The 12,720-nt window shown below is 38.7% G+C and overlaps 1 protein-coding gene across 4 annotated transcripts in view; it reads right to left on the bottom strand.

Moving 5' to 3' along the window:
- Unc5d (unc-5 netrin receptor D) overlaps positions 1-12,720 on the bottom strand; it is a 535,933-nt gene that overhangs the window by 104,734 nt on the left and 418,479 nt on the right. For 2 of the 4 annotated variants that reach the window (XM_021169824.3, XM_021169825.2), the window contains exons 5-7: positions 3,474-3,654; positions 2,505-2,672; positions 744-908 (exon numbers count right to left, since the gene is read on the bottom strand). In XM_021169824.3, coding sequence (XP_021025483.1) covers positions 744-908; positions 2,505-2,672; positions 3,474-3,654 — 514 coding nt within the window. The remainder of the gene's footprint in view (positions 1-743; positions 909-2,504; positions 2,673-3,473; positions 3,655-12,720) is intronic. The other 2 variants (XM_029480897.2, XM_021169827.2) reach the window with 1 other exon arrangement.

The following is a 12,720-nucleotide window of genomic DNA, read 5'->3' as shown; positions in this document are numbered from 1 at the left end:
CCTTCCATACCCTCAAACCTCATCAAATAGTCACCTGGAGGTAGTAACACTGTGATAGTAAAAATAAAACAAAGGTCTGGTTGTTGAGATATGAACATTACATTCCCTACTCTACTAGACCAATGTGAGACAAAACTTCTACCATCAGGGTTCATTCATCCTCCCTCCACCATTGGTCAAATGCAATTGCAACATTTTCCTTGCCAGAAGTCCTTGGTCTCTAAAGATGTATTAGGAGATTTAAACTTTTATAAAGTTCTTTAGATATATAAATTCAAAGCAATCAGTATCAGGGTTTCACTAAACTTAGAAGTGGTAGCTCCTAAAAGTCTTAAATTTTAGAAATTTATTCTCTGGAAATATTGCCTGATTAGGTTGTAATAAAATATTGGAAATGGCTTCACCTGGCCTAAGGATGTGGTCCAGTAGTGAGAACTAATCTAGTATGCACAAGCACTAAGCTTTCATCCCCTGAACATCACAGGATAAAAACAAAACCAATTCACTCTGTTTGTACCAAGAATGAATGTATGAATGAACTCATATGCTTTGCAGCACTATATATACAATACATATGTGTGTGTGTGTGTGTGTGTGTGTGTGTGTGGTGTGCCTTTTCATTTCTGGTTGCTCACTTTCTGCTGTTTTACTAGACCCAGTTAATGATTGGGGCATTCTTCTTGAAACATGCAGATACATGCACATCACCACAAATACTGAGGACATCAAATAGATGATGTTACCTAGAATGCAGAGACCATCTGTGCAGTTTTCAGATTCCTGGCTGAGACCTTCACAGAACTTGCCCCCATTTCTTGGGGGTGGAGCTGTGCACTCACGGATACGAAGATGTTCACATTCTGGGCTGCAGACTGACCATTCACTCCACACTTCCCAGCTGCCATCCACTTCAAAGGAAAACAACAGATGCCACCATTACCAAGAATCAGCAGCTATAGGAAGGCTCACCCCACACCTTAAATAGACTACCACCCCAATACAAGCAAACTAGCAGATCAAGATATCTTTCCTCTAAGAGTTTATTTTCTAATTAAAGCTATATCAGGATAAGACCAATGATTGAATTTAGGCAAATGGTTGACTGACTGGAATTTTTTAGTTGGCTAATAAGGTCAATATCCATTCTTTTCCAGTCTTTCATGCCAAAGAGTATCACTGATGGATAGGCAACTATGTGCTGAACCTCTGGATATCTGTTAATGCAGTGTGGGTTTACAGTTTAGAGTGGTAAATAGAGTAGACTGATTTTAAGTCCCCAAGTCCCCTAAACAATAAAAAGTTAAACTCCCATGAACTTATAGTGTTAAATGAAAACAGGTCACTGAAACCCCAAGATGGCAGAACCTACAGAAATAGAATTTCTTGGGTCATAGATTGCTGTTGTACATTGAAATGAAAAGACTGAACTTAATTCCATTAAATATCAACCCAAGAGACTAGGACAGATGTTTGAGGCAATTGCCCCATTACCTCCTAGGAATAATTTTTGCCATGCTTATGTAGGTTAAGAGGTACAAGGTTTAATCTAAACCAATTAGTTAGGGAAAAAAAGGAAAAAAATTTAAAAAGTACTGAATTTGTATCAAAAAATATCTGAGTCCTAGTCTTGGTTTTACGAACTTGTCAGCTGAGAAAGTAAGTCACATGGCTTCAGTGAACTACTTCTGTCATCTGGGGACAATAAAGTCACAATGGAGAGGTAAATGGCATGGCATGTATGAAAGCATCCTGCACAGTACCTGGCACATAGTAAGCACTCAATAAATGTTTACAAAATACAAGGACAAATTAAACTCTGAAAACTCACTGTTGGTCAGAGTCTCACCTCTGCTTCTAAAGAAACTCAAGTTGAAAATTTAAAGATATGAGGCTCTGGACAAGGTTCTTGAAATTAAATTTATGTGGTGCATATGAAACTCAGGAGCAGTTATATTCTCTGTTGGAGGACATGCTTTCTATAAAGAAAGCCACCATGTACCTCATGTAATTCTCATTGTGTCAACTGGTTTACAGCCAGGAAGAGAGAACAAAAGAACTGATAGGAGACATATTCAGTAAAATGAGATCTTCTACTACTTGGAAAGAAAGGCCAGGCATAAATGCACACCACTGCAGTGGACAATGTGCCAATTTTATGGCAAATAATTACCAACCTGAACCTGATAAAAGGTCAAGTTCTGGGTAGTTGCTATTTTGTACTTGAAGGCAGATCACCCAATCCCTGGTTACTGTACTCAAATACATGCCATCAAGTGGGAAAGTCAAGGGGAGAAGGTAGTGGCTTAGTCCAACTAACACCAGGGCCTTGTAGAGAGGGTTTCACCCATGTCCTTAACATTACAATGAATTGGGAATCAGCACTGTGGACAGAGGCAATGGTCTAAGACCTTGGACCAGGGTAATGGAAGTGGACATTGCTTGTTCCACAGCACCTTAACAGCATTGGCAAATTACAAGGAGAAGGGAATCTGTGTATATCTCACCAGGACAAAGAGCAGTGCAGGTTATTTTCTGCACTGACATTCCCTCACAAAAGGCCCCACCATTGAGAGGAGCGGGGTTGGTGCAGGTCCGGGAACGTTTCTGCCATCCTCTACCACAGCGAACATTGCAGGCTGACCACTCTGTCCAGGAAGACCAGCCTCCATTCACTGAGAGACAAAAATGGGGAGGGGAGAAAAAAAAGGAGAAAGGTTTGTATTGATGGCCTACTATGTGCAAGCCACTGCGCCAGGTACTGTGAGTCAGGTATCTGGGGAAGAAGAGATGGTTCAGAGTTCCACTTGCTGCTCTGTTGTGAGGCAACACTGTTCCCTATTCGTCTATTCTTCTGAGAATATGCTTTGAAGGAAACTCCTAAAAATGGGTAGAACTCATCAGCAGATCTCTAAGGCACTTGACTGTCTGGAGTATAAAAAGAAAATACCAGAATTGAATTTCTATTACTTTTAAGTGCTTCAAATATAAATCCCATGGCTCTTCTATTCTAGAAAGAAAATCCTTCACTTAAGTAGTTGGAAACTGCCTGTATATAATGCCTGAGATCATCAGCAAACAACAATATTTGGTTTTCTGCATTTCATCTGGTAGGAGAGGAGCTGACTGGCAGTTTGGAAAGGTGGGAAGACTAAATTTCCAGTTATGATTCTTTCCCAATATAAACTCAGTGGAAATGAAAAAGAAATCACTATTTTATTATTTTTAAGAGAGAGAGAAATTGAAAGTACTACTAGTTGTCTCACAACAGCTCAAGACCAAATGGATCAGAAAACACATTAATAGTGTTAGGAATGTTTTCTCACCTGGCAGAGGGGTGAGGCTGGACAGTACTCTGTGAACGGACCTAGGAGCCTCCTGGCTCTTACCCTAGGAAGTTTTAATAGAGTACATGGCTCTCTAAATCTCTGGTTTTTAGCCCCCCTATGCCTTCCTGGCCTTTGGGCTGGTCTTACCGTAGACCACCACAGTTGCTGAGAGGCTCCTCCTCTTGGCCACGATGTTGGCTGCCATACAGGTGTAATTCCCTGAGTCTGACAGACGGGCCTGTCTGATGATCAAGTTATGGTCAGCCCTGGTGTCAATGTTCTCATCCTGTTCAGAGTCAATGGGCTCCTCATTTTTCAGCCATTCCACCTAAAGGCAGAAAAGGATGTGTACAAGTTATCATAAAAATAAACTCTCTTCTGGGAACAGCAGATGTGGACTTGTGATATGCTAGGATAAAAACAAATATAACACACAGAAGGGTGGTGAACTTGCTTCTTTGTATTGCACAACCTGACTGATTACTGGCTCTATTTAGGAAACAGACACTTGAGTTAACAAACTGAAAGTAGGAAAAAAAGACCTTAAATATCTTAGTGACTTTGACCAATTTTCTCAGAATATAAAAGACCACCAATGACTTTAATTAGGTAATTTTCTTTTGTTATTAACCTAGTAGAGAAGAAGAAGAAAGAGGAGGAGGAGGAGGAGGAGGAAAGAAAGCTGGGCAGTGTAACTTGGAAGACTCTACACATATATTTTGAACTTGTACTTTGTGTTAAGAGGATATTTCGTTCAGCAAAGTGTCAAGTAAATATGTTTTCATTCAGTGTTTGATAGAAGCCCAATGATGTAGACAAGCTAAAGAAAAGCAGGTTTGAGCAATCATAGAATCAAACATTTAACTCTCAGAATTCTCAAGAGTTGGTGGTTCATTCTTCTGAGTTACCACTTCCCTACAAGTTCAATGGAGCCCATCTGGGCTTTGGAAGGAGCACACTGACCCATTATCATTTACCTCTGATTTGTTTGCTCTTGGCATGTTCTTGGGAAAACACTTTCCACCTTTTAATTCCACTTGGCTCCTATTGTTTTTCAGCTCTTATTTCCTGGGACACATGAGGAAAACATAGGTGGAAGTTCCCCATTCCCTATTCTTCCCCAGAGGATGTATACCACACTTAGTTCTTAAGTTATTAAGAACCGTAATCTTCCATGGTATAACTGTGTCCTTTCTGCCTTTGGCTTCTCCAAACATCTTCACTGTCTTGGGCACACATGACATTTAGTTCAGACTATCAACATATTCTGATAAATGTATGAAAATTATAATTTATTATAGAATCAGGATTGCCATGAGTTGGAGAACCATTCTCTCTCTCCCTTTCCCTCCCTCCCTCCCTTTCTTTCTCTTTCCATACACTCCAGCCCTGTGTGCATGTGTGTGTGTGTGTGTGTGTGTGTGTGTGTGTGTGTGTGCGTGTGTGTATGTGTGTGATCATTTGAGTCACTCCTCCAAGGGCAGTAAGTATGCTAAGAAGATCACAGAGAGCATGTTGCACAGGAGACATTCAGCCATGCTTAGCTCACTATTAGCATAGTTAATTAAGGGCTGGTTTTACCATAAGATGCCTCATTTAATTTTGTTTTTAAGCCTAAATAATTCAACTTTATTGTTTATAAGTTGTATCTGTCATGTAACAATTCAGCACAGCGAAGATGTACTGATCTCTATGAAAAGGGAATCATTTACCAAATGAAAACGCAATCATGGTATCAGCAATATTTGCCACAAGGACTGCCCATTCATGAGTGTTCTGATACCAACATTATCATCATCATCATCATTATCATCATCTCAAATTAACCCAACAAGGCAGCAATTTGGGAAGAGGAAACAATACCAAATGCCAAAAGAAAAGAGCTTGGATCCCCAGAGGAATGAACATAGAGCTGCAACTCAGAGCTATACAGACCATGAGATAAGAAGCATATCACATTACCAACCCTATGAATCCCTAAAGACATCCAATTATTAATCATGCAAAGCCAAGGAGTATGGCTGTATTAACCAACACAGTGAAGAGGAAACCACTTTACAACACATCTGAATATTAGTAGTCTATAACACAATGTCTTTAATATTTTTACTCTCATAGTAGATTTCCATGTCACTTGGTTATCTATATAACAACTAATACAAACATTGACTGAGCATCAGAGATTGTAATGATGGGCTCAGTAAACCCATTTTTCCAAATTAAAAGGCAACCTTCTTCCAAGGTCTTACTTTGAATGGCAATAATAAATAATAATAAAAATAAAAAAAATAGAAAAAGAAAGAAAATTCTCAACAAAAGCTGAGACTAAAGCAACATTGTCACCAACCTCTGAGATGAAAGCCACCCCTCAAAGTGAACAGAATCAGTGTTTTTTAAATCATTCTAACTCCAAAGTCATTGCAGATGACAAGATGGTCAACAAGCATGTCTGAGAGCTACAGCTCTGCCTCCAATCTCCTGGCTCAGAAATTCTGCTGTAAAGTGCCTGTTAAAGAGTTAATTCCTGAGCTCTGTTATTGGTAGTGCTTAGAAAGCCCTTCTTATATGTTGTCCTCTTGGTTCATATTCTTCTTACAAAGATGGTAGAGACAGAAAATCCAGTGACTCTCCATAAGCAAATCCATTTTACAGTGCAGAATCCTGTGTTCTGTGCTCCTGGAAACTGAATCCCAGTGCCTTCGATTCAAGCCAAGGCAAGGTTTCCTGAAAGTCTTAAAACTGAGAAATTCAAAGCAATAGTCACCAAGTAGAGAACTATTTCCAGATTGAAAATCTAAAGAAAGGACAACAAAATAATCACCCATGAAATAAACTAGGCCAACTGAATTATACAATTGATGGGGAAAGGGTCAATATGGATGAGGAAAAATAATAGAAATAAGCTGAGACTTCCTTTATCTTGATCAAAATTCATCCCATAAACATAGCACAAAGGTGAATATATAGTTCATTAAAGCTAACATCAAGATGCACATGACAATTAAGCAGTATGTATTCTATATTGCTCATAGTAATTTAAATGATAGTGTAGTTTTTCTGGACTATGAAGATAACTCAGTTGGTAAATTGTTTTGTAAGTTTGAGAACATAAAACACACCTAAAAAAAAGGCAGTGTGGTGGTACATGCTTGTAAACTCATTGTTAGGCAGATGATGACAAATAGATGCTCTAGACTCCTTTGCAAGCATGTGAGCACACACACAGACAAACTTTTCTCGAAAAACAAAACAAAAAAACAAATATAAGCATGCGATCCAAGAAACAAACAATAACAACAACAAAAAAAGACATTGACACTCTTAATCCCACTGAATATGATCTTTTCTTTGTGTGTTTTTTTTGTTGTTGTTGTTTTCTTTGTGTGGTTTTTGTTGTTGTTTTCAGCTTTTACTGGGATCACATTACAGAGCAGATTCCTCCCCCATTGCTTCTGGAATTTCTGTAGCTGCCCAATGGCTAACTGGTCTACCTGCTACTTCCATTCCTGCCTCTATATTAGATACTGCCTCATAGATCAGATACTTTCACATTTTAGTTAGAAATTGTTAACCTTTTCAGCTCTTCTCTAGATGAAGGAACCCTTTTGTGGTTTTCCTTCTATATGCCCCTTACATCAGATCTTCCAGTCACACCTCACCTCACCTGCTCCTCTCTAGTCAGTCTATACTTTATCCTTTTTAGAAATTCAAGGCAAGCTCTCTCCACTTAAGATTCTTGACTTAGAGAACTTTTCCTGAGGCACCCATGGTCGCATTTACTTGAAATTCTTTGAGATGTCTTAACCTAGACATGCTTCTAAACAAAAAATTCCCCATCACCCCATTTTGCTATAACTATTCTCTAAATGTATCTATACAGGACAGTACTAAAAATATGAATACTTAGTATATTACTAAATAATTTTCTAGCATATCCTTTTGCCATTAGGAATTTGCCAAAAGAAAGTATTAGGGATTGTACTAGGTAGGATTTCTATTGCTGTAATAAAACACCAAGACTTAAAATAACTTGGTGAAGAAAGAGTTTATTTAAGCTTATAACTTTCAGGTCATACTCTTTTGGTTGGAAAAGTAAAGGCAGAAGCTCAGGGCAAGAACTAAAATAGAAGCCATGGAGAAATACATATTATTGGCCTGCTTCTCAGGTCTTCTCAGTGTTTGTTCTTTCCTTTCCTCTTTCTATCCTTCCTTCCTTCCTTCCTTCCTTCCTTCCTTCCTTCCTTCCTTCCTTCCTCCCTCCCTCCCTCCCTCCCTCCCTCCCTCCCTCCCTCCCTCCCTCCCTCCCTCCCTCCCTCCCTTCTTTCTTTCTTTCTTTCTTTCTTTCTTTCTTTCTTTCTTTCTTTCTTTCTTTCTTTCTTTCTTTCTTCCTTTCTACAGGGTTTGCCTATATAGTACTGGCTATTTTCGAATTCAATATGTAGACAAGGTGGAGCTCAAACTCATAGAGATCCTCCTGTCTCTGCCTCCCAAATGCTGAGATTAAAGGCATGTGGTATGATGCTTGACTTTCAGTCTGCTCTGTTATACAACTCAACATCACTTTTCCAGAGCCAGCACTAGCTACAATGGACTTGGCTCTCCCACATTAATCAATCAATCAATCATTCAATCAATCAACCAACCAACTAACCAACCACCAACCAACCAACCAGTCAGCCAGTCAATAAAATACCCAATAGAATTCCATATAGGTCAATCTTTTTTTTTTGACAACTTTATTTTATTAAACTATTTTTATTATATTCAGAACAATATATATTTTTTACCAATCATAAAAATGATGGATAGGTTATTAGATGAAGATAAATACATAAAGTATTTTTGTTTGTTTGTCTGATTGTTTTGTTTTTTTAGTAGGGCTTTAAAATCTTGGCTCTTACTGTGGTATAAACCCAAAATAAGAAAAAATTTCAGACATTAGAGTTTATTGTAATAAGGCTGTACTTCAATATATCTCACATCACCAAAGGATTTTACCTCCATAGTAGCTAAGCTAAGAGTTGTCAGTTCTGCTGCACCAAGGGATGAATTGTAGGCATGATTATTTGGATACAGATTTCCTGCTATGGTCAAAGCTATTTGAACGGAGTGATTGTCATTATTCTCAATCCCTCCAGGAAACAGGTTACATTCATTTAAGAAATGATGTGTGTATTAAGATGGTCTATCCATGAAGTCATTCATCAACTGTTTCAATGAACAATGGTTCTGCTTGGAGGGTAGAACAGACATAAGTTGAGGGTAAGATTCTGGTTCATTGGCTGTGATGATTTCGAAAAGCATTCATCTCAGAATAAGAGTAACTTATAAGGTCTGCTTCTTCAAAATTGATACTATAATTATAAATATCAAGCAAAACATTCAGTCTCAGTCTTTGTTGTTCTCTTACAAGACACCTCCTAAATTAATTGTATAAGTTTCTTTTGGCTATATAAATAATTTTGAAATATGTAAGCTGTTCTGAAAACTACAGTACAGTGTAAAAACATCAAATAAGCAATCATACTAATAGAGAGGCTGAGATAGGAGAAGCATGATTTCAAGACCATTATGTAGTACACAGGAAGACACTGCCACATATAAACAAGTAGAAAGTGTATATGAATTGTACAATATTGGACCTATATTTCCAATTACCAAATTAGAGATACCACTGTATGACAGCCAACAAATTTCTAGTTCCTCATATTTTTTAATTTCAATTGATTAGGATATGTTGGTAATATTAATTTTCATTTTAAGAGATATCAAACAAAAGTGATTTTTACTTCCTATTATTTTTGTTGTTTGAGGTGGGATTATGTTTGTGTGGGTTTGTTGAAAGATTACTTTCTTCCTTTTTCTAGGGTGTAGTTTCCCTTCTTGTGTTGGTGTTTTCCATCTATTATCCTTTGTAGGACTGGATCTGTGGAAAGATATTGTGTAAATTTGGTTTTGTCATGGAATATCTTGGTTTCTACATCTATGGTAATTGAGAGTTTTGCTGGGTATAGTAGCCTGGGCTGGCATTTGTGTTCTCTTAGGGTCTGTATGACATCTTTCCAGGACCTTCTAGCTTTCATAGTCTCTGGTGAGAAGTCTGGTGTAACTCTAATAGGCCTGCCTTTATATGTTACTTGACCTTTTTTCTTTACTGCTTTTAACATTCTTTCTTTGTGCAGTACATTTGGTGTTTTGACTATTATGTGACAGGAGGAATTTCTTTACTGGCCCACTCTATTTGGAGTTCTGTAGGCTTCTGGTATGTTCATGGGCATCTCTTTCTTTAGGTTAGGGAAGATTTCTTCTATAATTTTATTGAAGATATTTACTGGTCCTTTACGTTGAGAATCTCCATTCTCTTCTATACCTATTATCCTTAGGTTTGGTCTTATCATTGTGTCCTGGATTCCCTGGGTGTTTTGGGTTAGAAGATTTTTGCTTTTTGCATTTTCTTTCACTGTTGTCTCAATGTTTTCTATGTTATCTTCTGCACCTGAGATTCTCTCTTCTATCTCTTTTATTCTGTCAGTGATGTTTGTATCTATGACTACTGATTTCTTTACTAAGTTTTTTAACTCCAGAGTTGTCTCCCTTTGTGATTTATTTATTGTTTCTACTTTCAATTTTAGATTCTGGATGGTTTTGTTCATTTCCTTTGTCTGTTTGATTGTGTTTTCCTGTAATTCTTTAAGGGATTTTTGTGTTTCTTCTTTAAGGGCTTCTAGGTGTTTACCTGTGTTCTCCAAGTTATTTATGTCCTTCTTAACATCTTCTATCATCATCATGAGAAGTGATTTTAGATCTGAATTTTGCTTTTCTGGTGTGATGGTGTATCCAGGACTTGCTATGCTGGATGATGCTAAGTAACCTTGGTTTCTGTTGCTTATGTCCTGCCATCTGATTATTTCTAGTGCTGAAAAAGTAGAATATAAAAGCAAAATTTTAGGCCTTTAGGCCCAGGCTTGAGAATGTGACCTCTGTGACTCAATGCTCCAAGGTATGCTAATCATAAAACAGATAGAGACATTCCTCCACCCACCTCTTCCTGGGTTCAAGGAATGTTCATTCAAAGAAAGTCACCCTGACCCACCCTGACCATTGCTGGAACCTGCTATGCAAATGTGCTATTGTTAGGGGCTCTTAGACACTGTCTTGAGAAATAACCCAAACCATTACCAGGTATTCCTTGTGATTCTTGTGACTTTGCATTTCCTTGTGACTCATAACTGGTATTTTGGGTATTTTCCAACAATGTCCTCCCCACCTCCTTGAGTTGTGGTTTCTTCCTTTAAATACCCCCTTACCCAGCCACTCGGGGTGCCATGGTCCTCTACCCCTGCATGGTGTATGATTGTGGGCCCGAGAGTGCTCTCGAATTAAAAAGTCCTCTTGCAGTTTGCAGCAAGACTGTTTCTCATGAGTGATTTGGGGTGTCACCTCTCCTGAGTCAGAACGTGGGGGAGTCCTCATGTTGTTGGTCTTTCAGTGCTACCTTCTCTTGCTATGTCTGACTAGAGCCTGTCCTTCCTGTAATCCTGGTTGTGTCAGAACTTCTCAGAGTCAAGGTGTCTCTGTGATCCTGTGATTCTGGGATCCTGTGATCCTGAGATCCTGGGTGTGTCAGAACTCCTGGGAGTCAAGCTGCCTCTGGAACCCTGAGATCCTGGTGTGATCAATCTCCTGTGATCCTGTGATCCTGGGCATGTTGGAGTGCCTGGGAATGGAGCTTCCTCTGGGTGTTGTGGGATTGGCTGTGGAGTTTGCACCCAAGGTCTGCTCAGGGCACCAGCCCAGATTGACTGGAAGGAACTTGTGTCACTGGTCTGGTGGAACTCCTGAGTGCCTGGGTCCTGCTGGTGTTGGGACAGATGTTGTGTCTTCCTCACCTCTGATCCTATGGTCCTGGGCGTGTCCATATATAGGTCAATCTTATGGAAGCATTTTGTCCATTGAGAGCCCCTCTCCCCAAATTATGTCAAGTTGGCATAAAACTAAACAGACAGGAATGGAAATGAAAATTTGATCTCAGTGAGTTATTTTTGTTAGAAAAGAGAAGACAATAAAGAAGGAGGAAGGAAAGAAGGAAGGGAGTATGGGAGAAAGGAGGGAAGGAAATCTTGTCAAACAACAGAACTTGAAAACAAATCCTGACCCAGTAACTTAATTCAGCATTATGCGGGTATTAAAACAAATATGAAAATTAAAATACAAAACTATGCAGTGTTACAGATTTGTAAAAAGAAAACTCAATCATAAACACACACATGCTTAAGAATATCAGAGATGCATTATATGCATATTTAAGACCTTAGAGAGGTTAGTTTACTTCTAGTAGTTGCACATTTGAGGAAAAGCTTTATTATTATTTTTATTTTCCAAGACAGGGATTCTCTGTATAGCCCTGGCTGTCCTGGAACTCACTTTGTAGACCAGGCTGCTGGCCTCGAACTCAAAAATCCTCCTGCCTCTGCCTCCTGAGTGTTGGGATTAAAGGCGTGCGCCACCACGTCTGGCAGGAAAAGCATTTTTAATGTGAAAAAAATCACTTTGGCTTTAAAGGATCTCTTTTATTTATCATGCAGTATAGCAGTTTTAAACTTTACATTTAGCCAGGGAATGTTTTTTCAATTCAAAGCTTATCTGAAAACCCAAAATGAAATACTGATAAAGTATGAAAGATCCTGGAACTGACATAGAAGTGAGGGATTTTCAGCAGCAGATTTTGAGCTCTTCAACTACAGACATGAGGCAATGCATGAACATACTGTCTTTGTGCCACAAGGGAGAGTATTCTTGTCTTACTCTGTATGTGGCAACAGAGCCCCCAGAGATACCAGAATGTACAATGTGATCTATCATATATACTGGCCATACCAAGTGGTCCACCAACTTAGCTATACACACTTGTGCACATATGTTCTAGGTGTCCATATGCCTTCTCTTACACTGGGTGTTAACGGTGCCGTGACTGCAGTCCATCAATCTAACTGTGTTTATAAACAGTCAATATATTAGTGCATTCCTAATGGTAGGACCTTTTAGAATAACCTAATAATTTATCCATTTAACTGATGGCAGGATCATTAGGAGGTAATCAGTTTGCTATTTTCTGGGCTTATAAAATTGACAGATTGCACTTTTATTTTTTTTGTCACTTAGAGAAACTTTAAAATATTTTTGATTATCTAAGTGTTTCTAATGTACACACACACACACACACACACACACACACACACACAGAGAGAGAGAGAGAGAGAGAGAGAGAGAGAGAGAGAGAGAGAGAGAAAGAGTTATATTCTTTAGTTGCAAACTCTACTGTCCTGGGGCTAAGTAGGCAACATAAATTAGTGCAGTGGTATTGTGTACAAGAGACAAACTCATTGTCTATGTC

The sequence above is a fragment of the Mus caroli genome, unplaced genomic scaffold, assembly GCF_978045245.1.
Source record: "Mus caroli unplaced genomic scaffold, Mus_caroli_1 scaffold_10, whole genome shotgun sequence".
Taxonomy (NCBI): Eukaryota; Metazoa; Chordata; class Mammalia; order Rodentia; family Muridae; genus Mus; species Mus caroli.
Note: the sequence above shows the minus strand (reverse complement) of the source record. Positions and strands in the feature narration are given on the sequence as shown.